Raw genomic sequence first — 27,281 nt, 5'->3', positions numbered from 1 at the left:
GCCTTCTCCAATTGAATACACTGAAAGAACCTATATGGGAAAAGACCTCCTCCCTCCAAAATAGATATATGTTCATGTATACCAAAACCAGGTTCCTGTACCTAAAACAAACACAACATCGGAAATCAACTCTACTTCAATAGAAAATAAACTCTAAACCAAAACAAAAACCACAGCTGGAGCAGGGAGAAATGCTGCCCCTTCTGGCCACTTTAGTATCAGCCACTGAAAAACCTCTGCTCTTGGGACACTTATCCACCTGCTACCTGGGAGACCTGGGTTCGACCCCTGGGTTGGGAAGATCCCCTTAAGAAGGGGACAGCTACCCACTCCAGTATTCTGGCCTGGAGAATTCCATGGACTGTATAGTCCATGGGGTCGCAAAGAGTCAGACACGACTGAGCGGCTTTCACTTTCACTTGGACACTTGTTTTCACCAGGCCTGCGAGAATGTAAGGAAAAAAACACCTGTCCTCAACAAATGTCCTCAAGCAGGTCCTGGAAAAAGAATTCAAAAGAGGGCAGACGACAAGAGGGCAATCTCCACAGGTCAGTTTTACACTGTTTTGTTGTTATTTTTTTTAAATCATATGAAAAGCCTCCACACACTAAAATCGTATAGAAATGCAAATCAAAACTACAATGAGGAATCACCTCACACTGGTCAAAATGACCTTTGTCAAAAAGTCCACAAACAATAAAGGCTGGTAAGTTTTGGAGAAAAGGGAATTCTCTTGCACTGATGTTGTCAATGTAAATTGTTAAAAGTCCATACAGAGGAGAGGGTGGAGCCTCCTTAAACAAGAGAACAGTGAATGAAATTATGACACTCCCTATCCCCCAACAGAAAAAAATAACTCGAAAATGACTGAAGAGCTAAACAGAGGGACAATTACTCTAAACCTCTTGAGGGATTTATAGGGAAAACACACTTTGACATAAACAGCAGCAAGCCCTTTTGGATCCGTTGCAGGAAGGGGGACCCCTCCCAGGGAACGAAACTGGGCTCTTGTCTAATACTTGGAAATGAATTGTCTGAGGAGACACATGCGCTGACAAAGCAAGAGATTTTCTTGGGAAAGGGCACCCGGCTGGAGAGCAGGAGGGTAAGGGAACCCAGGAGAGCAGCTCTGTCACAAGGCTTGCGGTCTCGGGTGTTATGGTGATGGGATTAGTGTCCGGGTTGTCTTTAGCCAATCATTCTGACCCAGAGTCCTTCCTAGTGAGGCATGCCTTGTTCAGCCAAGATGGATGCCAGCAAGAAGGATTCTGGGATGTGGTCAGATATGAGGTGTCTCCTTTTGATCTTTCCTGAATTCTTCTGGTTGGGGGTGGCTTATAAGTTCCATGTTCCTTACCAGGACCTCCTGTCGTAAAACAATTCATGCAAATAGTTACTATGGTGCCTGGCCAGGGTGGGTGGTTTCAGTCAGCATGCTTCTCCTAACAAATCCACTGTTAAAATAATGAAAAACTAAACAAAACTCGACAAAAGAGCCTCTAACCTCAAAAGCTTTTGCATTGCAAGGGAAACCGTAAACCAAACTTAAAAAAAACTGGGAATGAGGGGGAAAAAATGTTTGCAACTGAATTTAGAAACAAGAAATTTCTCTCCAAAACATGCAATCGGCTCATGCAGCTCAATACCAAAAATACAATCAACCCAGCAGAAAAATGGGCCAAAGATCTAAATGGACATTTGTCCAAAGAAGGCATCCAGATAGCCATAAAGCACCAAAAAAGATGCTCAGCATAACTAATTACTGGAGAAATGCAAATCAAAATGGCAACAAGGTATCACCTCACACCCCTCAGAATGTCCATCTTCTCAAGGATCTACAAAGATTAAATGTTGCTGAAGGCGAAGGGAACAGGGAATCCTACACTTTGGGCCGGGAAGTAAATGGGTGGTGTGCAGCCATGAAGTAAAACAGTATGGAGGTTCCTTTAAACATTAACTATAGAGTTACCACGTGATCTGGCAAGCCCACTCCTTGCCTTAGATCCAGAAGGAAGATTAATTTTAAATGACACGTGCATCCCTCTTTTCAGGGCAGCCCTATTGACAATATCAAAGACACAGCATCAACCAAAATGTCCATCCATAGAGAAATGAAGAGTAACTACTCCTCTGTACACTGGAATACACTCAGCCCTCAAAAAGAACGAAAATACGCCATTGGCCGCAGCGTGGATGGATCAAGAGACTTATCATATTGGGTGAAGTCTGTCAGAGAGGGAAAGAGAAATGTCTGGTCACTTACAGGTGGAATCTGTCATTTCATTCAAACGAACTAATTTATAAACAGAAACAAACTCACAGGCTTAGAAAACCCACTTATAGTTATTTTTTATTTTTTAAAAAGGTAGGGGAAGGGAGACATTAAGAGGTTGGGATTAACATACACATAGTACTGGGAGGCCTGGCGTGCTGCGATTCATGGGGTCGCAAAGAGTCGGACACAACTGAGCGACTGAACTGAACTGAGTACTTATCAACTAGAGAATCCAAAAGGACCTAGTGACTAGCACACAGAAGTCTACGGAACACATGGAAGGAACCGATATGGGAAAAGAATCTGAAAAAAACCAGATAAACGTTCATATATAACTAAATCAAGTTCCTGTATACCTATAACAAACACAACGTTGGAAATCAGCTCTTCTCCAATAGAAAACAGACGCTAAATTGCAAAAGAAAAACAGTGGAGCATTAAGAAGTGCTGCCGCCTTGTGGCCACTGTTGGTAACAACAACTGAAAGACCTGTTCTCATAGGCACTTAATATTCACCACGTCTGTGGGGCTGTCAGTAAAATACACCAGCCCTCAACAAATGTCCCTGGGTTGGTAACGGAGAAAGAACTCAAAACAGAGCAGACTGTCAAGAGGACGATCTCGGGAGGTCAGTTTGACTCTCACTGTTTTCTAAAAAATCACATGGACATATTTCAACATTGTGAAATCTTAAGAGAAATGCAAATCAAAACTACAATGAGGTATCACCTCACACAGGTTAGAATGGACATCGGCAAAAGGTCTAAAACCAATAAATGCTGGGGAGGTTGTGGAGAGAAGGGAACCCTCCTACAGTGGTGCTGGCAATGTCGATTGTTAACAGCCAGCACACAGAACAGCCGGGAGGTTCCTCAAGTAAAAAGTGAATGAAATTAAGACACTCCAGAGAGAAAAAGAAACTCCACATTGATTAAAGAGCTGAATAGACGGCCAGTAATCCAAATCTCTTGAGGAAAATATAGGTATAATATGCTTTGACAGAAATCACAACTTTTTTTGGTCTACCTCTTAGAGTAATGGAAAACTAAACTAAACAAATGGGGCCTCGTTGACTTTAAAAGCATTTGCTCAGCAAGGGGAGCCATAAACAGGAAAAAAAAAAAAAGAAAGAAAGAAAGCCCTCAGAATGGTAAAAATTAAGTGAATTTACTTGTTGAATATTAAGTGCCCATCAGCACAGTTTTTCCAGTTGTTGTTATGAATGCACTTGAATCATCCAGAAACATCCCCCTCCCCAGTCCCTGGAAAAATTGCCTTCCACAAATCCAGGCCCCAAAATGTTGGAGCCTGCTGCTCTATAGCATAACAATAAGAATATATCTAACAGAACTGACCACTACAGTAAAAACTGACTACATATTAAACTTGTTTTTTAAGTTTTCAAAAACAGCAAGATCTTTCTTATATAGAGCTCCAACATAAATACAAATTAGAACACAAAACATTTTTCAAGGTGAACTAATTAGGTTTTTGGGGAGAAAGTCCACAAAGAAAACAGCACTTTACTGTTACTTATTTCTAGACAAATTAAGGTTCTGTGGGTATTATTTTAGCCCTGTATTACATGCTTTGTCTCTATTTACTGACAATGAGAAGTTTGGAGGTTTTTCCCCTAAAATTTAAAATAAATAACATTTTTTAAAGGAAAATTAACAAGCTAACTTGTTAACAAATTAACTTTATACTTAACAAGCTAACTTTATTCTTCAAGGAACTATAAGAGAAGAAATGAGCCTAAAGTTAGCAGAAGGAAAGGAATACTAAAAATCAGAGCAGAAGTAAATGAAATAAAGACCAGAGAACTAATAAAACAGATCAGTGAAACCAAGAGTTTTTTTCCTCTTTCAGAAGAAAATGTTTCATTACTTACGACTGGTAGGGACACGTGGGAGGACAACCTTCCGTCAGGCACCTAAGACTTTCAGCAGCTCACTTCCATCCTGTCTTCCGTTCCTCTCTAGATCCAGCTGAATTAATTGCCCTCGAAAAAGCAGGAAACACGTTTTGGTTTCATCCCAGCGATTCACATTCTCCCTCCTCCTGGAACCCCCCTCCCACCACTTCACTCTCCTCGCTCCTTCTCCCACTCCAGCCCAGCGGGCTTCACCTGCCCAGACACACCTGCTGGTCATCCTCAATCAGCACGACCAATCAACAGACCAAGCCGCTCTGTTAGTCTCAAAACAAAATTCATACTTTGTTTTGTTTTTTACTCCTTTGTCCACTGTCTTCCTAATACGCTGAGAGCCATGTGAGGATGAGCACTGCTCTCCTTACCCACTCACAGATGCTCTGCCCTCCGTCTCTGCACACAGGGAGCCGCCCCTCCTTCTCTTCCCCAGCATCTCTCACGACAGAGGAAATACAAACATTCATTCATTTTGAGCTCTCCTCTGAATTATAATTACCTGCAAATTCCCAGGGACTCCAGAAAGCTAGGTTTTACATGGTACCTTCAATAAATCCCATAAAACCTTTTATGTTAGCAAAAAAAAAAAAAAAAAAAATCTCTCACTTGAATTTTTGCTCAGTAAAGCCCCACTGGAAACCCCACGATCTGCTCCCCAATCATCCCTCCATCCAGCCGGAGCTGGGGTGTGCTCAGGGGGCAGGGTCAGCACGTGTCCTGCCCAATGTCAGCCCAAACACAGCTCCAATGTTCTCTCCTGTTGGAGACCCCCTCTCTCTTTTGCTTAGCGGTGGAGCATAAAGAAGCACTCACCTGACTCTGGCTCTTTGCTCCAGAGTTCTGTGCAGGTAAGAGTTACTCAGGATGGACCAGGGGCTCCTGAGTCTGTAGTAACAGGGACTGGGTCCTGAGACCCGCTCTGCCCACAGAGATGCCATCACCACACCAGCTGCAGCATCAGAGACAACAGCAGCGTCTGCACAGAGCATCTGCTGCGTCTCCAATGAGAAGCGAATGTTTTCCTAGGCACAGTCCTCCTCCTCCTCAGATCAGAAGAGAAAGACAGAGGGAGAGAGAGAGACAGTGAGACAGAGAGAAAGAAACAGAAAGAGAGAGATACAGTGAGAGACACACACGGAGAAAGAGACAGAGACAGGCAGAGAGTGTGTGTGTGTTTCTTACACAAAGTAGCCTGCCAGGCTCCTCTGTCTGTGTGACCCCATGGACTGTGGCCTGTCAGGCTCCTCTGTCCATGGGATTTCCCAGGCAAGAAAACTGGAGTGGGTGGCCATTTCCTTCTCTAGGGGATCTTCTCGACCCAGGGATTGAAACGACATCTCCTGAGTTTCCTTCCATTGGCGGGGGATTCTTTACCACTGCACCACCTGGGAAGCCCCTGACTAAGGACAACTGCTGGCAATTATCCAGATGATTCCAATGGGGAGTGGAACAGCAGGCAGAAAAGGTTCTCAGCCTTCTCTGGGGTAAGACTTGGTTTAGAATCAACATTGAGATTAGGCATTAACGGGACACTCCGAGGTGCATCAGAAACTTCCTCTGTGGGACTTCCTTGGTGGTCCAGTGGTTGAGAATCAGTCTTGCAATGCAGGGGACATGGGTTAGATCCCTGGTCGAGGAACTAAGATCCCACACGCTGGAGCAACTAAGCTTGCGTGCTGCAACTACTGGGCCTGCGAGCTTTAGAGCCTGTGTGCCACAACTAAGTCCCACCACAGCCGAATGCATAAATAAATATTTTAAAAAGAGGAACTTGCTGAGTGCTGCCCCAGGTCACATGTGTGAGGTCTTGCACCAAGGCCACAGAAGCAGAGCCCAGAACCAAGGTCACCGCCAAAGCTGACTAAGCCCCTTTGTAGCCTTGTCAAAAGGCCCTGATAATCACTAACAACCCTCCGGACTCCCAATTAAGCAAAGATGCCCACTCCAGTAAACACCCTATAGCATCCCAACCAATCACCTAATGCCAACCTTCCGGCAGGAATTTTCTTTGTCTTGGTATAAAAGCTGGCTCATGAACACTCATGAACACTGTCAACTCTCCTGGTCTGTCAGGAGTTGACAGCCAGCTGCGTTCGCAGTGCCCACTCTCTCTCTGCTCTTTGTTCTTAGTAAACTCACTCCCTTCTCAAGTGCTCTGGTCTGGAAATTCTTTTCCAACCCATGCTCATACTGCCTCAACATCTGGTGGCCTGTGGGGATTGCTCTCAGGGGACCCTCCCCCAGTCTCCTTTCCTCTTTCCTTCTTCCTTGGGCCCTCTGAGAACAGGCAAGTGGCTGTGGAAGCAACTGAGGATCTCTGGCCAGCGTCACCCTCTGGTGTGTCCCGAAGGCCCCACTGCTCGCTGTGCCCCAGCAGTTGTCGCCCAAATGGGTGAGGGTCTCTCTTTTTCACTCCTTTCCAACTGAGGACTAGGCAAATCAATATTGTGTTGGCATGGGTCAGGCCTTTAAAAGCCACTAGGGTGCCTGCCGCTAGAAGACACCCGTGGCAGAATAAAGGGAGTCATGGAACAGATAGGCTATCAGAGCTTCTGCCCCTAAGACAACTTCCATGCACTGTATGTGCCATATTGGTTCAAGCAAGACACTGAGCCCATTGCCCAGGCCACCACCTCCTAGCCGGTGTAAACAGCACATTACCCCTCAGCTTCTCTTCTCTGTCTCTTTCACTTTCCCTCCCTCTGTCATGATTTAATTTACAGGGGCCTAGGAGCAGCCTCTGAATCATCCCAAAGAATGCCTTGCACGTGTCAGAGGATCCTCAGAAGGCGAGTCACGGTTGTTCCGGGAACACTCTCTCCGTCCTTTCCGGCCCTAGTCACCAGGTGTTTTCCGCGGTTTGGGCCTAGGCTGGTGCCTAGCCACGCGGTTTTGTGCCACTCGCGGTCACACATTCAGAGGTGATCTCTCACTGTCGGACGCAGTTGCTGGGATGGTCGGCCATTTGTGCCGTTAGCCACATGGTGCCTCGTCACACACAGAGCCTTCATTGGGACAGCGGGAACGCCTTCTGTGGCCAGTGAATTCTCGGTACCCCATTATAAAAATGGGCTCAGGTATGTCTTGAGACCCTCCCTCAGACTCACCTCTAGGCTGTATTCTGAAGAACTGGGAAAAAAATCTGACCCTGAAAATCTTAAGAAGAAAAGGGTCACTTTCTTTTGCAACAAAACTTGGAGCCAGTACAAATTGAGGAACCAAGAAAAATGGCTTCCTCGTGGCCCACTAAATTACAACACAATCCTCCAATTTCGTCCCTTTTGATGTTCCATATGCTCAAAAATTTATGGGACTCAGTCAGATTCCAGATCTAAGGGGCTCACGCCACATATGTCTTTCTGCTGCTGCCCTATCCCCTCATCCCCCTCTGTCTCTCCCTCCACCAGATCTCCTGGTCCAGCAGTTTTTCCTATAATCAAAAGCCTGGAAAAAACTCTTCTAAAATTCTAAAGAATCCCCTTCTAACTCCTCCTGTCTCTTGGGGCAGTGGGGTGGGAGAGAAGGAAGTGGGAACAGAACCAAGCTTCCCCTATTCCTGCAAGTTCTCCTACTCCTTCAGATTCTTCTAATCAAACCAAGACCCCGCCATCCCAGAGGAACAATCCCTGCTGGGACAACACCTTATCAGTCAATCTGCACCTGTGACCAGAGCCTATGTGAATTTGAACACTCTCCAATTTAAAAATTTAAGCTACAAGTCCATTACCACAGAAAGGAAAAAGACAATATAGCCATGATATTCTTAGAATCCAGAAAAAAAAAAAAAAAAACTGGCTAAAATGAAATCTTTTTGAAATTGCAAAACTATTTCTTTTTGCACGTGCAATTAGGAAAAAGCTAGCTTGTTAAGATACTTTGTTTTTCAAGTTCTGACCCTGCCTGAGAAGCAAAAACATTCCTAGGAAAAAAAACTGAAGTTAACTCTTTTCATGTCCTTGAGATACACAGCCCACTCTGTCTGAGACTCCAGCTGAGAGCTAATTAGTAGAACTTCAAGCCAAGGGGAAAAGGGGGCAAAGAGATATTTTAAATCTCAAGTGGAAAACTATGGGATCTCTGTCTGTCCAGATATATGCATGTCTCAGTGTGTGTCTTTGATTTGGTTAATATTGTTGAGGTTAATTTCTCAATGAGCTCTATTTAATTGATTATATTCATTGCAGCCAAAGATGGAGAAGCTCTAAACAGTCAACAAAAACAAGACCAGGAGCTGACTGTGGCTCAGATCATGAACTCTTTGTTACCAAATACAGACTTAAATTGAAGAAAGTAGGGAAAACCACTAGACCATTCAGGTATGACCTAAATCAAATCCCTTATGATTATACAGTGGAAGTGAGAAGATTTAAGGGTGTAGATCTGATGGAGTACCTGATGAACTATGGACTGAGGTTCGTGACATTGTATAGGAGACAGGGATCAAGACCATCCCCAAGGAAAAGAAATGAAAAAAAGCAAAATAGCTGTCTGGGGAGGCTTTACAAATAGCTGTGGAAAGAAGAGAAGTGAAAAGCAAAGGAGAAAAGGAAAGATATAAATATCTGAATGCTGAGTTCCAAAGAATAGCAAGAAGAGATAAGAAAGCCTTCCTCAGCGATCAATGCAAAGAAATAGGGGGAAAAAAACAGAATAGGAAAGACCAGAGATCTCTTGAAAAAAATTAGAGATTCCAAGGGAACATTTCATGCAAAGATGGGCTTGATAAAGGACAGAAATGGTATGGACCTAACGGAAGCAGAAGATGTTAAGAAGAAGTGGCAAGAATACACAGAAGAACTGTACAAAAAAGATATTCACAACCCAGATAATCACGATGGTGTGATCACTGACCTAGAGCCAGACATCCTGGAATATGAAGTCAAGTGGGCCTTAGAAAGCAGCACTATGAACAAAGCTAGTGGAGGTGATGGAATTCCAGTTGAGCTCTTTCAAATCCTGAAAGATGATGCTGTGAAAGTGCTGCACTCAATATGCCAGCAAATTTGGAAAACTCAGCAGTGGCCACAGGACTGGAAAAGGTCAATTTTCATTCCAATCCCAGAGAAAAGCAATGCAAAACAGTGCTCAACTACCGAACAATTGCACTCATCTCACAGGCTAGTAAAGAAATGCTCAAAATTCTCCAAGCCAGGCTTCAGCAATACATGAACCGTGAACTTCCAGATGTTACAGCTGGTTTTAGAAAAGGCAGAGGAACCAGAGATCAAGTTGCCAACATCTGCTGGATCATGGAAAAAGCAAGAGAGTTCCAGAAAAACATCTATTTCTGCTTTTTTGACTATGCCAAAGCCTTTGACTGTGTGGATCACAATAAACTGTGGAAAATTCTTAAAGAGATGGGAATACCAGACCACCTGACCTGCCTCTTGAGAAATCTGTATGCAGGTCAGGAAGCAACAGTTAGAACTGGACATGGAACAACAGACTGGTTCCAAATAGGAAAAGGAGTTCATCAAGGCTATATATTGTCACCCTGTTCATTTAACTTCTATGCAGAGTACACCATGAGAAATGCTGAAGTGGAAGAAACACAAGCTGGAATCAAGATTGCCGGGAGAAATATCAATAACCTCAGCTATGCAGATGACACCACCCTTATGGCAGAAAGTGAAGAGGAACGCAAAAGCCTCTTGATGAAAGTGAAAGTGGAGAGTGAAAAAGTTGGATTAAAGCTCAACATTCAGAAAATTAAGATTATGGCATCTGGTCCCACCACTTCATGGGAAATAGATGGGGAAACAGTGGAAACAGTGCCAGACTTTATTTTTCTGGGCTCCAAAATCACTACAGATGGTGACTGCAGCCATGAAATTAAAAGACGCTTACTCCTTGGAAGGAAAGTTATGACCAACATAGATAGCATATTCAAAAGCAGAGACATTACTTTGCCAACAAAGGTTCGTCTAGTCAAGGCTATGGTTTTTCCTGTGGTCATGTATGGATGTGAGAGTTGGACTGTGAAGAAGGCTGAGCACCGAAGAATTGATGCTTTTGAACTGTGGTGTTGGAAAAGACTCTTGAGAGTCCTTTGGACTGCAAGGAGATCCAACCAGTCCATTCTGAAGATCAGCCCTGGGATTTCTTTGGAAGGAATGATGCTAAAGCTGAAAATCCAGTACTTTGGCCACCTCATGCAAAGAGTTGACTCATTGGAAAAGACTCTGATGTTTGGAGGAATTGGGGGCAGGAGGAGAAGGAGATGACAGAGGATGAGATGGCTGGATAGCATCACTGACTCGATGGACGTGAGTCTGAGTGAACTCTGGGAGTTGGTGATGGACAGGGAGGCCTGGCGTGCTGCGATTCATGGGTTGCAAAGAGGCGGACATGACTGAGAGACTAAACTGATGTGAACTGAAAGAAAAGTAGGGCTTCACTGGTGGCTCAGATGGAAAAGAATCTGCCCACAATGCAGAAGAGCCAAGTTCAATCCCTGGGTCGGGAAGATCCCCTGGAGAAGAGAATGGCTACCCACTCCAGTATTCTTGCCTGGAGAATTCCGTGGACAGAGGAGCCTGGTGGGCTACAGTCCATTGGGTTGCAAAGAGTCAGACACAACTGAGCGACTAAAACACATACACTAAAGTAAGCGTTTATAAATCAAGCGATTCTGAATTCAAGAAAAAGTAAACTATATGAGTTTCAGGCTCTTGTAAACTGGGAAATATTCACTATTATGTTAATCGGTTCAGTTCAGTTGCTCAGTCGTGTCTGACTCTTTCCAACCCCATGGACTGAAGCACGCCAGGCTCCTTTCCCAATTTGGAACCAGTCTGTTGTTCCATGTCCGGTTCTAACTGCTGCTTCTTCATCTGCATACAGATTTCTCAGGAGGTAGGTAAGGTGGTCTGATATTCCCATCTCTTTCAGAATTTTCCACAGTTTCCTGTGATCCACACAGTCAAAGGCTTTGGCATACTCAATAAAGCAGAAGTAGATGTTTTTCTGGAACTCTCTAGCTTTTTCCATGATTCAACGGATGCTGGCAATTTCATCTCTGGTTCCTCTGCCTTTTCTAAATCCAGCTTCAACATATGGAAGTTCTTGGTTCACGTACTGTTGAATCCTGGCTTGGAGAATTTTGATAATGACTTTGCTAGCGATTGAGATGAGTACAATTGTGCGCTAGTTTGAACATTCTTTGGCATTGCCTTTCTTGGGAATTGGAATGAAAATTGACCTTTTCCAGTCCTGTGGTTACTGCTGGGTTTTTGAAATTTGCTGGCATATTGAGTAGAGCACTTTCACAGCATCATCTTTTTGGATTTGAAATAGCTTAACTGGAATTCTATCACCTCCACTAGCTTTGTTTGTAGTGATGCTTCCTAAGGCCCACTTGACTTCGCATTCCAAGATGGCTCTAGGTGAGTGATCACACCATCATGGTTGTCTGGGTCATGAAGATATACCCATTTAAATGCAGAATTTCGAAGAACAGCAAGGTGAGATAAGACAGGCTTCCTTGGTGATCAATGCAAAGAAATAGAGGAAAACAATAGAATGGGAAAGACTAGAGATCTCTTCAAGAAAATTAGAGATACCAAGGGAACATGTCATGCAAAGATGGGCACAATAAAGGACAGAAATTCTATGGACCTAACAGATGCAGACGATATTAAGAAGAGGTGGCAACAATACACACAAGAACTGTACAAAAAAGATCTTCATGACTCGGATAACCACGATGGTGTAATCATTCACCTAGAGCCAGACATCCGGAACAACCTTATCAGGTAAATAAAAAGCCTGTCTCAAAGAAATCTCAAAGTATAGTGGGAACTCTAGAAGAAAAAATCCACCTCAACAAAAACTGATGACAGACCTATGACATCTACAGTCAACAGACCAAACATATTAAAAGCAAATTAGTCTTGGCTGTGTTTAATAAGATCAGATCAGTCACTCAGGCGTGTCCGACTCTTTGTGACCCCATGAATCGCAGCACGCCAGGCCTCCCTGTCCATCACCAGCTCCCGGAGTTCACTTAGACTCACGTCCATCGAGTCAGTGATGCCATCCAGCCATCTCTTCATCTGTCGTCCCCTTCTCCTCCTGCCCCCAATCCCTCCCAGCAACAGAGTCTTTTCCAATGAGTCAACTCTTCACATGAGGTGGCCAAAGTACTGGATTTTCAGCTTTAGCATCATTCCTTCCAAAGAAATCTCAGGGCTGATCTCCTTCAGAATGGACTGGTTGGATCTCCTTGCAGTCCAAGGGACTCTCAAGATTCTTCTCCAACATCACAGTTCAAAAGCATCAATTCTTCGGCGCTCAGCCTTCTTCACAGTCCAACTCTCACATCCATACATGACCACAGGAAAAACCATAGCCTTGACTAGACGAACCTTTATTGGCAAAGTAATGTCTCTGCTTTTGAATATGCTGTCTAGGTTGGACATAACTTCAAGGAGTAAGCATCTTTAATTTCATTGCTGCACTCACCATCTGTAGTGATTTTGGAGCTCAGAAAAATAAAGTCTGACACTGTTTCCACTCTTTCCTCATCTATCTCTCATGAAGTGATGGGACCGGATGCCATGATCTTCATTTTCTGAATGTTGAACTTTAAGCCAACTTTTTCACTCTCCACTTTCACTTTCATCAAGAGGCTTTTGAGTTCCTCTTCACTTTCTGCCATAAGGGTGGTGTCATCAGCATATCTGAGGCTATTGATATTTCTCCCGGCAATCTTGATTCCAGCTTGTGTTTCTTCCAGTCCAGCGTTTCTCATGATGTACTCTCCATAGAAGTTAAATAAACAGGGTGAAAATATACAGCCTTGACGAACTCCTTTTCCTATTTGGAACCAGTCTGTTGTTCCATGTCCAGTTCTAACTGTTGCTTCCTGACCTGCATACAGATTTCTCAAGAGGCAGGTCAGGTGTTCTTGTATTCCCATCTCTTTCAGAATTTTCCACAGTTTATTGTGATCCACACGATCAAAGGCTTTGGCATAGTCAATAAAGCAGAAATAGATGCTTTTCTGGGACTCTCTAGCTTTTTCCATGATCCAGTGGATGTTGGCAACTTGATCTCTGGTTCCTCTGCCTTTTCTAAAACCAGCTTGAACATCAGGAAGTTCACGGTTCATATACTGCTGAAGCCAGGCTTGGAGAATTTTGAGCATTTCTTTACTAGCCTGTGCGATGAGTGCAATTGTGCGGTAGTTTGAGCACTCTTTGGCATTGCCTTTCTTTGGGATTAGAATGAAAACTGACCTCTTCCAGTCCTATGGCCACCTGAGTTTTCCAAATTTGCTGGCATATTGAGTGTAGCACTTTCACAGCATCATCTTTCAGGATTTGAAAGAGTTCAACTGGAATTCCATCACCTCCACTAGCTTTGTTCGTAGTGATGCTTTCTAAGGCCCACTTGACTTGACATTCCAGGATGTCTGGCTCTAGGTCAGTGATCACACCATCGTGATTGTCTGGGTCGTGAAGATCTTTTTTGTACAGTTCTTCTGTGTATTCTTGCCACCTCTTCTTAATATCTTCTGCTTCCGTTAGGTCCATACCATTTCTGTCCTTTATCGAGCCCATCTTTGCATGAAATGTTCCTTTGGTATCTCTGATTTTCTTGAAGAGATCCCTAGTCTTTCCCATTCTGTTGTTTTCCTCTATTTCTTTGCATTGATCGCTGAGGAAGGCTTTCTTATCTCTTCTTGCTATTCTTTGAAACTCTGCATTCAGATATTTATATCTTTCCTTTTCTCCTTTGCTTTTCGCTTCTCTTCTTTTCACAGCTATTTGTAAGGCCTCCCCAGACAGCCATTTTGCTTTTTTGCATTTCTTTTCCATGGAGATGGTCTTGATCCCTGTCTCCTGTACAATGTCACGAACCTCATTCCATAGCTCATCAGGTACTCTATCTATCAGATCTAGGCCCTTAAATCTATTTCTCACTTATACTGTATAATCATAACGGATTTGATTTAGGTCATACCTGAATGATCTAGTGGGTTTCCCTACTTTCTTCAATTGAAGTCTGAATTTGGCAATAAGAAGTTCATGGTCTTAGCCACAGTCAGCTCCTGGTCTTGTTTTTGTTGACTGTATAGAGCTTCTCCATCTTTGGCTGCAAAGAATATAGTCAATCTGATTTTGGTGTTGACCATCTGGTGATGTCCATGTGTAGCATCTTCTCTTGTGTTGTTGGAAGAGGGTGTTTGTTAGGACCAGTGCATTTTCGTGGCAAAACTCTATTAGTCTTTGCCCTGCTTCATTCCATATTCCAAGGCCAAATTTGCCTGTTACTTCAGGTGTTTCCTGACTTCCTACTTTTGCATTCCAGTCCCCTATAATGAAAAGGACATCTTTTTTGGGTGTTAGTTCTAAAAGGTCTTGTAGGTCTTCATAGAACCGTTCAATTTCAGCTTCTTCAGTGTTACTGGTTGGGGCATAGACTTGGATTACTGTGATATTGAATGGTTTGCCTTGGAAACGAACAGAGATCATTCTGTCATTTTTGAGATTGCATCCAAGTATTGCATTTCGGACTCTTTTGTTGACCATGATGGCCACTCCATTCCTTCTGAGGGATTCCTGCCTGCAGTAGTAGATATAATGGTCATCTGAGTTAAATTCACCCATTCCAGACCATTTCAGTTCGCTGATTCCTAGAATGTCGACATTCACTCTTGCCATCTCTTGTTTGACCACTTCCAATTTGCCTTGATTCATGGACCTGACATTCCAGGTTCTTGTGCAATATTGCTCTTTACAGCATCGGACCTTGCTTCTATCACCAGTCACATCCACAGCTGGGTATTCTTTTTGCTTTGGCTCCATCCCTTCCTTCTTTTTGGAGTTATTTCTTCACTGATCTCCAGTAGCATATTGGGCACCTACTGACCTGGGGAGTTTCTCTTTCAGTATCCTATCATTTTGCCTTTTCATACTGTTCATGGGGTTCTCAAGGCAAGAATACTGAAGTGGTTTGCCATTCCCTTCTCCAGTGGACCACATTCTGTCAGATCTCTCCACCATGACCCGCCCATCTTGGGTTGCCCCATGGGCATGGCTTAGTTTCATTGAGTTAGACAAGGCTGTGGTCCTAATGTGATTCGATTGACTAGTTTTCTGTGAGTATGGGTTCAGTGTGTTTGCCCTCTGATGCCCTCTTGCAACACCTACCGTCTTACTTGGTTTTCTCTTACCTTGGGCATGGGGTATCTCTTCACGGCTGCTCCAGCAAAGCGCAGCCATTGCTCCTTACCTTGGATGTGTTTAATAAAAATTAGGGTAATGGTAGAAAAAAATTTGTCTCACTGAATATTAAATCCTAGTTTTGTTAATTAAGGTTAGTGTTTATTAAGATTCACTTCTGAAATAATTATTTGTTGTTATAAAATTTAATTAAGTTAATAAGACGACATTCTAAGTTTGTTTCTGAAGACTAACTTCATAATCAACCTTTGGATAAAGAGCAGATGCTCCATGATCTACAACCAGAGGATTAACACCAGCTTATGGTCATTCAACAAACTAAGTCAGACGACAAGGTAAATACTGGGCTACCCCTAATAGAAGCTCTTAAATTCTTCCTTGTGACGTTACTATTACTGCTAGCTATATTGCTTTCTATATTGCCTATCTTACAGAATTGTTGTCTTTTCCATTACCAATTGTGTGACTGAGTCTCTAATAAAAGGATGATCTATCTTTTGATATGAGATCAATGATTATAATAATGTAACTCTAAGTATGAGAAGAAGCCAAAAGAAGGAATATTTTCATGCACTATAAGAGACTACTAGTAAGGCAGATATGATCCAGGACTTTTGCTACTTTCGTAGCCTAATCCAGTAACAGCACATTGAGTGGACAATCAAAACATCTTCGCTAGACCTGGGAATGAGCATTCCTAATACACCTTTACTAGACAAACATTCCTAACATCATGGGACAAAATGATCACAATATGGCCCCAAAACCGTGCTCAAATCTATGGCCATGAAGGGAGTCTGAGGCTGGAAGCTGGCACTTGCCATCTGCCTCTACAAAGATGAAATCAGGAGCCACTACAGCTGCTGACCTTCTACACCCGCAGAAAGGAATTCAGGGTAGAAATCATGAATGAGGCGTTGTGTGCTCTAAGAAAAACTGGCAGGACAGGTCTTCAGATAGTTAGACATTTTCAAGTAAAGATTTCATGAACCCCAATTCTTGCATCTTCTCTTACCTAGAGAAGCCCCAACATCACAGACCAATGTCTGGCCTTGGTTCTCCTAACTAGCCCCTCTTTTAAGCCCCTCGGCAGTTTTTCTACTTCTATTAATCTTCAGGCCGTGTATCTCTAACCTTCTTTTTAAGTTTGTTTCTTCTAGAATACAAATAAAATCTCCAGATGCTGATGCAACAAGGATACCAGCTGGTTGACACATGGACTACGCTGGAACAAGTGGCTTTCTCATTCCACAGACTCTCATCTCCCTCCAAAAATGCACCTTGACAGTGTGGGCATTGAGACCAGGACCCCACAACCCTCCTGTCCAGCAGGAAGAAGCCAGAGCAGTTTCTGCCCCTTTCCCCAATGACTCGGGTCCCCACGTCGCAAGAGAGGATAGGCAGGTAGTTAGACATGAGCAGGGTATAAAGGGGCCAAAGATTTGGCCCATTAATAAGAGGGGGGAACACTGAATCCTGCCCCAGGGCACAGGTGTGAGGTCTTGCACCAAGGCCACAGAAGCAGAGCCCAGAACCAAAGTCACCTCGAAAGCTGACTGTCCCACTTTATAACTGTTGCCAAAAACCACCTGCTGCTGCTGCTAAGTCGCTTCAGTCGTGTCCTACTCTGTGCGACCCAATGGACGGCAGCCCACCAGGCTCCCCCGTCCCTGGGATCCTCCGGGCAAGAACACTGGAGTGGGTTGCCATTTCCTTCTCCAAGGCATGAAAGTGAAAAGTGAAAGGGAAGTCGCTCAGTCGTGTCCGACTCTTAGTGATCCCATGGACTGCAGCCCACCAGGCTCCTCTGTCCATGGGATTTTCCAGGCAAGAGTACTAGAGTGGGGTGTCATTGCCTTCTCTGAAAAACCCCCTAATACTAACTAAAAAGCTGCCTGACTCCCAATTAGGCAGATGCCCACTCCATTAAACACCCTATAGCGTCCCAGCCACTCACCTAATGCCAAGCTTTCAGCAGAAATTTTCTTTGTTTTAAGGCTACAAAACGTGGCTATTAACTCATGAACACTGTCGACTCACCCTGGTCTGTCAGCAGTTGTCAGCCAGCTGCGCTCGCGGTGCCCACTCTCTCTCTGCTCTTTGTTTTTAATAAACTCACTCCCTTCTGAAATGCCCTGTGTCTGGAAATTCTTTTCCAACCCGCGCTCAGACTGCTTGAACAGTGTAGACTTGGGAGCTTGGGAGGCAGGCTCCCCATATGAGCAGGGGGCCCAGAGGCGCCAGGGCGGCCTTGAGAGGAGTGTTGGGGGCACAGGGCCCGGGAGCCAGTCTTCAAGGGATAAAATAGGGTCAGAACAGAGGGAAGGAGGAGCTCTGCACCACAGAGGAACCCTCCCAGTGGAAGGACCGTCCCCACAAGAGAAGCATGTGGATGGTGTGGACTCCAACAAGCTCTGAGCTTCCCAAGGGAGGCTGGCGGTTCCAAAGGGCAGGATGCGCTTGAGGCCTCTTTTTGCCTGAAAAACAGAAACTACACAAGTAATCTCATCTCTGCAGAGTCATTCCTCACCCCGACTTTCCCCTCCCATCCCCCAGGACAGCAACTTTCTCTTCTTTCCCTGCCCCCTAAACTCGTCCCCCTTCCCCCGCTCTTCTAGATCATTCTGGGCTCTGCACACTCCTAGGCCTGCCCCATCCTCCATTTTCTCCCCTTCCCACTTCTTGTATTCTAGATTCTTCTGCCCACTATACCCTCCGCTCCCTTGGTCCTGGATCCTTTGCAGCTTCCATGTGGCCTCAGTTTCACCTACTCACACATTTCACCATCTCTCAAATCCATGGAAGAACGTTTGGCGCCCCCATGTGGACATTCATTTTCCTGCAGGGCTTCCCCCAGAAGCTGGAGGCCCCAACCAGACCCCCTCTGAGAGCAACCCTGCCCTTCTCAGCCTGGTTCCAGCTGGAACCTGGAAATCCTGCCCTCTTGTCCTACATTCTAGGCCCTACCCCAAGCCGTTCCCTCACTTCCCCAGGGCTGGAGTCCAGGAACCCTATTCTGGCCCGCATCCCCACTGCTCATGTCCTTCATTTTTTGAATCGCCTGCACCCTCTGCTCAAGACTTCTGTCTCCTCCAGGGTCCTGACATCCCCCAACTCCTGCGCAAAGTCTGCCCTTTTAGCCCCAAAGGATTCCAATCTCCTTCTCCACCTGGTTTCCTGGACCCTTTCTCCACCCACTCCTCTTCCCTGGGACTCCTTTGTGCCAGGAGATTTGTGCCTGCGTGTCGCTAACTCCCTTCAGAAACAGATGCAAAACACATAGAAACACACACACACACACACAAATAGATATAAACACACAATACACAGACATACACACACACCCGTGTACACACACATATGTGGGCACATAGCTACATACATACACACAAATAGACATATATGGATACATATTCACACACACACACACACACACACACACACACACTCAACCCACAGATCTCCCGCACCAGGGCCTTGATTGATTGGCATGGAGCTCTTCTCTGAAAACCCCGCCCCCTGGGCTTCCTCTGTGAAGCGGGCACCTCCCACGACGTCTTCCGGAGGATATAAATTCAGGATGTGTTCTGAGAGGAACACCCACAACTCGAGCTTGCGCCATGTCTTCACTTCTTTCGCTGATCGTGGACAAGGTCGTGGAAGTCCGAGAGTGGGTGCAGGCTAAATTTCTCACACAGAAGGTAAAAAAATTTTCCGTGATGTCCTGGACTGGATGCTCTTACCCAGCAGGGTCCCCCAGTCTGCTGGGGAAGGGCACCTGGCTGGCCAGGAAGTTGCCCACTCTATCTGGGGATCTGGTCAACGGAGGGGGTCTGCCAGATTAATCTTTAATGGGCATCTGCCCTGTGGGTGCCAACTTGGGAGTTTGGGGCGGGCTGATCCAGATCTGTTGGGAGGACGAGGAGCCATGGGGCCTTGAGAGGAGTCAGGGATCCGCGGGGGCCCGGGCAAGGGAGAGAATTGGGTGAGAACAGAGGGAAGGAGAAGCTCCACGCCACCGAGGAGCCCTCAAAGTGTAAGCACCGTTCTGGGAAGGGAAGTGTGGACGGTGTGGACCCCAACAAGCTCTGTGATTCCGAAGGCGGGCCTGGAGGCTGGCAGTTCCAACAGCGGGAGATGTGACTGAGGCCTCTTTTTGCCTCAAGAACTGAAACTGCACAAGCAGCCCCGCCCTCACGCCCACTTTCCATTTCCTTCCCCGAGGACAGTAACCCGCTCTTCTTTCCCTGCCCCCTAAACTCGTCCCCGCTTCCCGGCTTTTCTAGCTCCTTCTGGGCTCTGCCTACCACAGTCTTCCTCATTCTTACTCATCCTGTGCCCTCGTGTTCTAGATTCTTCTGCCGCGCTCCCCTCCCCTCCCTTGGCTCTGGCTCCTCTTCAGCCTCCGCTGTGGTCTCACAGCGGTCTTCACTTGCTCACACATCTCAGCCTCACACAAGCTCAGCGGAAGCACATTTGAAGCCCAGAGATGGACATTCCCTGTTTTGTTACATATACTAGTTTGTGGTATTTTGTTAAATTCCTCATGCAAGTGATATCATATTGTATTTGCCACTGTTTTCTCCCACTTAATAGATAATGTTTACTCTTTTATCTAACCAAAAGCATCTAAAGCACACCAACTGAGAAATGAAAAAGGGATACAAATGAACTTATCTACAAAACAAATAAAATTATAGATGTAGAAAGCAATCTGATGGTTACCTGGGGTAAGGAGGGGAGGGATAAACTGGAAGACTGAGGTTGACATGTACACACGACTATATATAAAATAGATGAGGAATAACGACCTTCTGTATAGCACAGGGAACTCTACTCAGTACTCTGTAACGACCTATATGGAAAAAGAATCTAGAAAAGAGTGGATATATGTATGACTCACTTTGCGGTATAACTGAAACTGACGCAACACTGTAAATCAACTATACCACTAGAAAAAAAGATTTTTAAGGAAGTAAAAGAACAAAACTCTTAATGGAAAAGAAAATGAAAGTCAAAGCAATATACATGTACCAGATACATATCAGTATCTGGTATATATTATAATAATATGTATACTAAAAAAAAATATATATATATATAATATATAATATGGGGCTTCCCAGGTGACACAGTAGTAAAGAATCCTCCTGCCAACACAGGAGATGCAAGAGATGCAGGTTCAATCTCTGGGTCACGAAGATTTCCTGGACTAAGAAATGACAACCCACTCCAGTATTCTTGCCTTGAAAATTCCATGGACAGAGGAACCTAACGGGCTATATGGTCTATGGGGTCACAGCCAGACACGACTGAGCACACACACACACGCACACGCACACACACACATGTATATAACATACATGATATATATAATAATATATATAATACGTAATACAACATATAGTAGATATATATATTATGTTTGCATGCATAATATATATTTTCCGTGGGTTTCTCGTAGATAAATTAATGATATATGGAACAAAACAAGCCCTGAAACCCTTGAACTGTTGGGTTGCCCAGTCCAAGGGATGCTGATATTTATACTACACAAGATAGCAACCAGTTAAATGTGAATTGTTCATAAAACAATATCATGTACATCTTTAAAAAGATGTTTGGTCGCTAACCAACACAAGCCATTACAGGTTAATTTCTTTTTATATATCTGTTTGGATCTATGCTATCTTTGTGAAATCTTAGAAGACGACATCATATATTATTGTTAAAGAAGCCGCATCATTGAGGGAAGTTAACAGTAGAGATTTGGATATCCTTATTAATTATAAATACTGACTCCTCTTGTCCAGCAGGAAGAAGCCAGAGAGGGTTCACTTGTTTCGCTGATCATGGACAAGGTCATGAAAGTCCCAGAGCAGGTGGGGGCTGAATTTCTCGCACAGAAGGTAACAAAATTTATAAAAGTTATTTTAACAACATGTGGAATGGAGCAAGCCCTGAAACCCTTTTACTGGTTGATGCCATACCCAATCAGAAGGATACTGATATTTGTACTACACAAGATAGCTTCGGTGGCATGCAACTGGATGGTCACGAAATTTTTTAAAAAAAAGAGCATATATATATTTGAAAAGATGGGTGATCAACCAACAGAAGTGATTGTGGCTTGATTTCTATTTCTACATCTATATGCATTTGGGATCTATACTATCTTTGTGAACTATGTTTGGGGGTTTTTGTGGGGGCAGGGGGGCTTTTCATTTCTTCCGCCTCTTTGAGAAACACAGGCTTTATTTATTAGGTTACTGCTGGGCAGAGGTTACAAAAGGGCTTCTGGGCTTCCTCCTAGGCTGGAGTAGATAGATACTCCCAGAGGAGTAGTGTGTTTCCTCTGTCCTCCCCCTCATGGCTGAATGCGGATGGCCCCATGTAGCCCGAAGACCTCTCCCTGGAGGGATGGTTTTTCTGTGATGTCCTGGACTGGATGCTCTTACCCAGCAGGGTCATCCAGTCCGCTGGGGAAGGGCATCTGGCTGGCCAGGAAGTGGCCCACTCTATCTGGGGATCTGGTCAACAGAGGGGGCCTGCCAAATGAACCTTTAATGGGCATCTGCCCTGTGGGTGCCAACTTGGGAGTTTGGGGCGGGCTGATCCCGACCTGTTGGGAGGGCGAGGAGCCATGGGGCCTTGAGAGGAGTCAGGGGTGTGCGGGGGACCGGGCAAGGGAGAGAATTGGGTGAGAACAGAGGGAAGGAGAAGCTCCACGCCACCGAGGAGCCCTCAAAGTGTAAGCACTGTTCTGGGAAGGGAAGTGTGGACGGTGTGGACCCCAACAAGCTCTGTGATTCCGAAGGCGGGCCTGGAGGCTGGCAGTTCCAACAGCGGGAGATGTGACTGAGGCCTCTTTTTGCCTCAAGAACTGAAACTGCACAGCCTCAAGAACTGAAACTGCACAAGCAGCCCCGCCCTCACGCCCACTTTCCATTTCCTTCCCCGAGGACAGTAACCCGCTCTTCTTTCCCTGCCCTCTAAACTCGTCCCCGCTTCCCGGCTTTTCTAGCTCCTTCTGGGCTCTGCCTACCACAGTCTTCCTCATTCTTACTCATCCTGTGCCCTCGTGTTCTAGATTCTTCTGCCGCGCTCCCCTCCCCTCCCTTGGCTCTGGCTCCTCTTCAGCCTCCGCTGTGGTCTCACAGCGGTCTTCACTTGCTCACACATCTCAGCCTCACACAAGCTCAGCGGAAGCACATTTGAAGCCCAGAGATGGACATTCCCTGTTTTGTTACATATACTAGTTTGTGGTATTCCTCATGTAAGTGATATCATATAGTATTTGCCAGTTTTCTCCCACTTAATAGATTATGTTTACTCTTTTATCTAACCAAAAGCATCTAAAGCACACCAACTGAGAAATGAAAAAGGGATACAAATGAACTTACCTACAAAACAAATAAAATTATAGATGTAGAAAGCAATCTGATGGTTACCTGGAGTAAGGAGGGGAGGGATAAACTGGAAGACTGAGGTTGACATGTACACACGACTATATATAAAATAGATGAGGAATAACGACCTTCTGTATAGCACAGGGAACTCTACTCAGTACTCTGTAACGACCTATATGGAAAAAGAATCTAGAAAAGAGTGGATATATGTATGACTCACTTTGCGGTATAACTGAAACTAACACAACACTGTAAATCAACTATACCACTAGAAGAAAAGATTTTTAAGGAAGTAAAAAAACAAAACTCTTAATGGAAAAGAAAATGAAAGTCAAAGCCATATACATGTACCAGATACATACCAGTGTCTGGTATATATTATAATAATATGTATACTAAAAATATATATACGTAATATATATATGGGGCTTCCCAGGTGACACAGTAGTAAAGAATCCTCCTGCCAACACAGGAGATGCAGGAGATGCATGTTCAATCTCTGGGTCACGAAGATCTCCTGACGTAGGAAATGACAACCCACTCCATTATTCTTGTCTGGAAAATTCCATGGACAGAGGCACCTAGCCGGCTATATAGTCTATGGGGTCACAGTCGAACGTGACTGAGCGCACGCACAAACATGTATATAACATACATGATATATATCATATTATATAATATATAATGCATAATACAATATATAGTAGATATATATATATATATTATGTTTGTATGCATAATATATATTTTCCGTGGGTTTCTCATTGATAAATTAATGATATATGGAACGAAACAAGCCCTGAAACCCTTGAACTGTTGGGTTGCCCAGTCCAAGGGATGCTGATACTTGTACTACATAAGATAGCAACTCGTTAAACATGAATCGTTCATAAAACAATATCATATATATCTTTAAACAGATGTTTGGTCGCCAAATAGCAGAAGCCATTACGGTTTAATTTCTTTTTATATATTTGTTCAGAATCTATGCTATCTTTCCAAAATCTTAGAAGACGACATCGTATATTATTGTTAAAGAAGACACATCATGGAAGGAAGTTAACAGTAGAGATTTGGATATCCTTATTAATTATAAATACTGACTCCTCTGTCTAAGAGAAAGGACTGATTTAAAACTGGGGAGACATCCCTAACATGATAACGGGTTTCAGGAGACACAGATTACCAGCTTGGCTTCCTGTGGTGGCCACTAAACTGTGATTTCCTCCAACACTGGCAAACATTTAGAAATCGAACTTTTGCTGTTCTAAGCAAGACACCAACTGTGCCTTCCTGGCAATGAGTAGACTTGACCCTGGAGATAAAGGATTACCAAACTGTCATGTCGTCTTCTGCCTGGTTCTGTGCTGACCGAGACTCCAACTGGGCACAGAGCAGGGTAAGGGGCAGATGGTGACCGGGCAGGACCCTAGGAGGCTTTCCCAGAATAAAGCCCAAGCCGAGTCTTCCGCCTGCCTTTTGTCTGTAGAAAATCTTTCATCAAAGAATAAACTTGGGGACTTCCTTGGGGGTCCAGTGGGTGAAGACTCTGAACTTCCACTGCAGGGAACACAGGTTTGATCTTGGTTGGGGAACGAGAATCCTACTTGCTTGCGACGCGGCCAGAAAATAAAAAGTAAAAATTTTTTTAAAAGAATAAATTTAATCAGAGAAATGAGAAAATACAGAAAGAAAAGGAAAACAGTCAAACAAGCCAAAATAATAATACTTTCAGCCATTAGACAAAGTCAAGGACCTTTATTTAGTTCTTCCTCAGGTCTATAGATATTGTTCTGTGCCTTATTTGTGAACTGTTTAGCAGATACTCAAACCCCTACCAGGTGGAGGAAGTTAACTGTATGTTGCCCACAAGCAAGTCAACCCCAGACCACTTGGAAGCAGAAGGTTGATGACGTTGCCTCTTCTTTACCTCACCACTGACCACGGCTCGGTAAACAGTGTGAGACTCCTCACTACCACCACCAGGCTGGGACACACAGTCTTAAGGCATTGCCTGCTGTGGCCCTCTTTGCCTGGCCAAACAGTACAGCTAATTTCTTTCTACTTCACCCAACTCTTCCTTAAAGGTTTCAACCTGCACCACTGTACAGAGGCTGGATTTTGGCAACAAATTGGGCGATCGGTGTGGGGTTGACTTAGGGGCAGCCCCACGGGGGTCCCCTGGCTTGATCAGACTCTCCGAGGTCATTCCTCCACGCCAGGCTCTTTTGAGAAGGCAGAGGGTTGGAAGATTCCTTCAGAGGCCAGGTGGTCTGGGACCCTTGTCAAGAAGGCTGAGCTCGTCATACCAGGTACTGCATCTAGGCAGTGGGGGCTCTGAGTCAGAAGTGGAGGGTGAAGGAGGACCACCCTAGAAGCTGGGGAGGCCACCTTCACCTTAAAGAAGTTTCTTTCTTTCTCCAGCCTATGTCAGCCTGAATGTTTCTGCTCCAAAGAATTATTTGGAGGAAGGAGAAAGAATCGGGGACATGGAGACACCTTGGCCAGCATCTGGGTAAGTCCCCAGGTGAATATTCTGAGGCTCCTTTGAAACAGGAGGGGAAAGGGCAGGGCACAACCTTTGACATATCCCGAGGGCACAACATAAACGAATTAAAATCAAACGAGTCCAAGATGGCCGACAAGTCAACTTGACTAGACCTTGATCCTTGGTATAACTCATTGTAACACATCAGCAAGCTAAATGGCACACTCAAGGTGCCGTGACAGTTCCGAGGTCAACCATCAAAGACCAAAAAGTGGGCCATGGTCGAACTCCTGGAAATCCCCTCCCCTTCCTCAAAACTGTTGGAATAATCCTCCCACTTAGTAGTCTATGAAATTACCCAGCCCATAAAAACTAACCACACCATGTTTCCAGGCCGTTGTGCTCACCCTTTGTAATGGCTCACACTCTGTCCGTGGGAAGTGTTTCTCTAGGAATAAATCCACTTCTTACCTATCACTTTGTCTCTCACTGGATTCTTTCTGTGGTGAGACATCAAGAACCTGAGTCAGGCCGTGGAAAAAAACAGAAGAGGACACTCAATACACCTGATAGCCCCTGGGAGATCTCAGATACCTATTCAGGACTACCAATGAGTGCCATTCTAATGAACACCCCCAAAATCTGGTTTCTGGGGATAAGATTTCTCAGGATAGCTCTAAAGAGCCAACACAGCTTGGTAGAGACTGTACTCCAAAACAGACAGGAGATAGATCTTCTGATCCCTAAACAAGGAGGGACTTGAGCCATCCTGGCCATGTGAATTTAAAATTGACCAATGTCCCTACTAGTCCATGTTATGCCATATTGATGATGTTTATGATTGTTCCATGTACTATCAATTGTCTAACCTGTTTTTTCTCTTCCCAGGTCAACCAGCTACAACATGCAGTGCCAGTTCAACAAAGATATAAAACTACAGCTGACCACGGAAAATATCACTCACCCTGAGATGGACACCGCTATAAGGACTCTGAGGCTTGGGACTAGCAAGAGGGGGAGGCCCAATACCCCTCGCCGTCCCAGTTCAGCAGGAAGTAGCCAGAAAGACCTCGACGCCCCTATTCCCAAAGAACTGGGCCTTCCATCTCTTGAGGGGGTAATGTTAGGTAGTTAGAATAGGGAAAAGGAGTCCAGAATGGCGGTGTCTAAAAGATAAGGAACAGAAAAGCCCACAGAAATAGAACAAAAGAAGGTCTGAGGACCGGACTGAGGGCCTCAGGTAAAACAAATACCACTCCTGACTGGCCCAATTTACATAGGACAGGCACAGGAAAAAAATATATGAAAAGAGGAGCCAAAGCTAACTCACTCGCTCGCTCTCTCCCACTCGCTGGGGCGCTCATCTCTTCGTGTCTTTGGATCAACGTGCCCTGATGTCTCAAAGATGGATTTTCCTTCTATCTTCTAAATAAAATAGAGCTGTAACACTGAGCTGTGACACTGATTGTTCTAAGAGCTATAACATGGTCCGTTCGAGACCTGAGAGCTATTAACACAGTCTCTCCAAGACCCGAGAGCTGTGACACGCCGAGGGGGCTTTAATGTCCATCACTCCAAATCTTTGTTGTGACGAGGCAGAACCGAGGAGCATACACTCACATGATAGAACCAAGGCCAAGATGGCAGAGTCGACTTCCACTAGACCCTGAGCCTCAGTATATGCTCGTTGTAACATATCAGCAAGCTAAGTGACCATCCACCACTGTTGGCAAAGTGAATAACCATTGTTTCACACTGATGAATGATTCTATCTGATTTAGTGTTTGAACCCCTTTTGATATTTTCAACAAAACTTCCTAAATCAAATTCTAATGAAGTCTTCTTGACCCCTAGCTAACTCTGGGATGCTTCAAAGGGGCCCTGAAACAGGACAAAGAGAGAGATTAAGCTAATTAGATTCATTTGGTAGGTTAAATTACATGGGCAGTATTATCAAATGAGTAATATGTTGAGGTCCTTTAATGGACT

At 44.6% G+C, this 27,281-nt stretch overlaps 1 protein-coding gene and 1 long non-coding RNA gene across 3 annotated transcripts; one reads left to right on the top strand and one right to left on the bottom strand.

Moving 5' to 3' along the window:
* Positions 1-898: 898 nt before the first annotated feature.
* LOC132342856 (uncharacterized) lies at positions 899-7,981 on the bottom strand. The gene is made up of 2 exons (XR_009491408.1): positions 4,494-7,981; positions 899-4,278 (listed from the first exon to the last, which is right to left on the bottom strand). It is a non-coding gene; the product is annotated as an uncharacterized lncRNA (long non-coding RNA).
* A 10,990-nt stretch (positions 7,982-18,971) lies between these two features.
* LOC100848419 (uncharacterized) lies at positions 18,972-26,744 on the top strand. 2 transcript variants are annotated; one of them, XM_003587270.6, is made up of 5 exons: positions 18,972-19,096; positions 21,209-21,304; positions 24,892-25,116; positions 25,229-25,319; positions 26,181-26,744. In XM_003587270.6, the coding sequence occupies exons 1-4, from the start codon at positions 19,016-19,018 to the stop codon at positions 25,241-25,243; spliced, it is 417 nt and encodes a 138-aa protein (XP_003587318.2). In that variant the 5' UTR covers positions 18,972-19,015; the 3' UTR covers positions 25,244-25,319; positions 26,181-26,744. The 2 variants fall into 2 exon arrangements, with proteins under 2 accessions (XP_003587318.2, XP_005219176.1); XM_005219119.5 differs by having other exon boundaries at positions 18,977-19,096; positions 21,212-21,304.
* Positions 26,745-27,281: the final 537 nt, after the last annotated feature.

This window comes from Bos taurus, chromosome 18 (genome assembly GCF_002263795.3).
Source record: "Bos taurus isolate L1 Dominette 01449 registration number 42190680 breed Hereford chromosome 18, ARS-UCD2.0, whole genome shotgun sequence".
Classification (NCBI taxonomy): domain Eukaryota; kingdom Metazoa; phylum Chordata; class Mammalia; order Artiodactyla; family Bovidae; genus Bos; species Bos taurus.
This window is presented reverse-complemented; position numbering and strand designations above follow the sequence as displayed.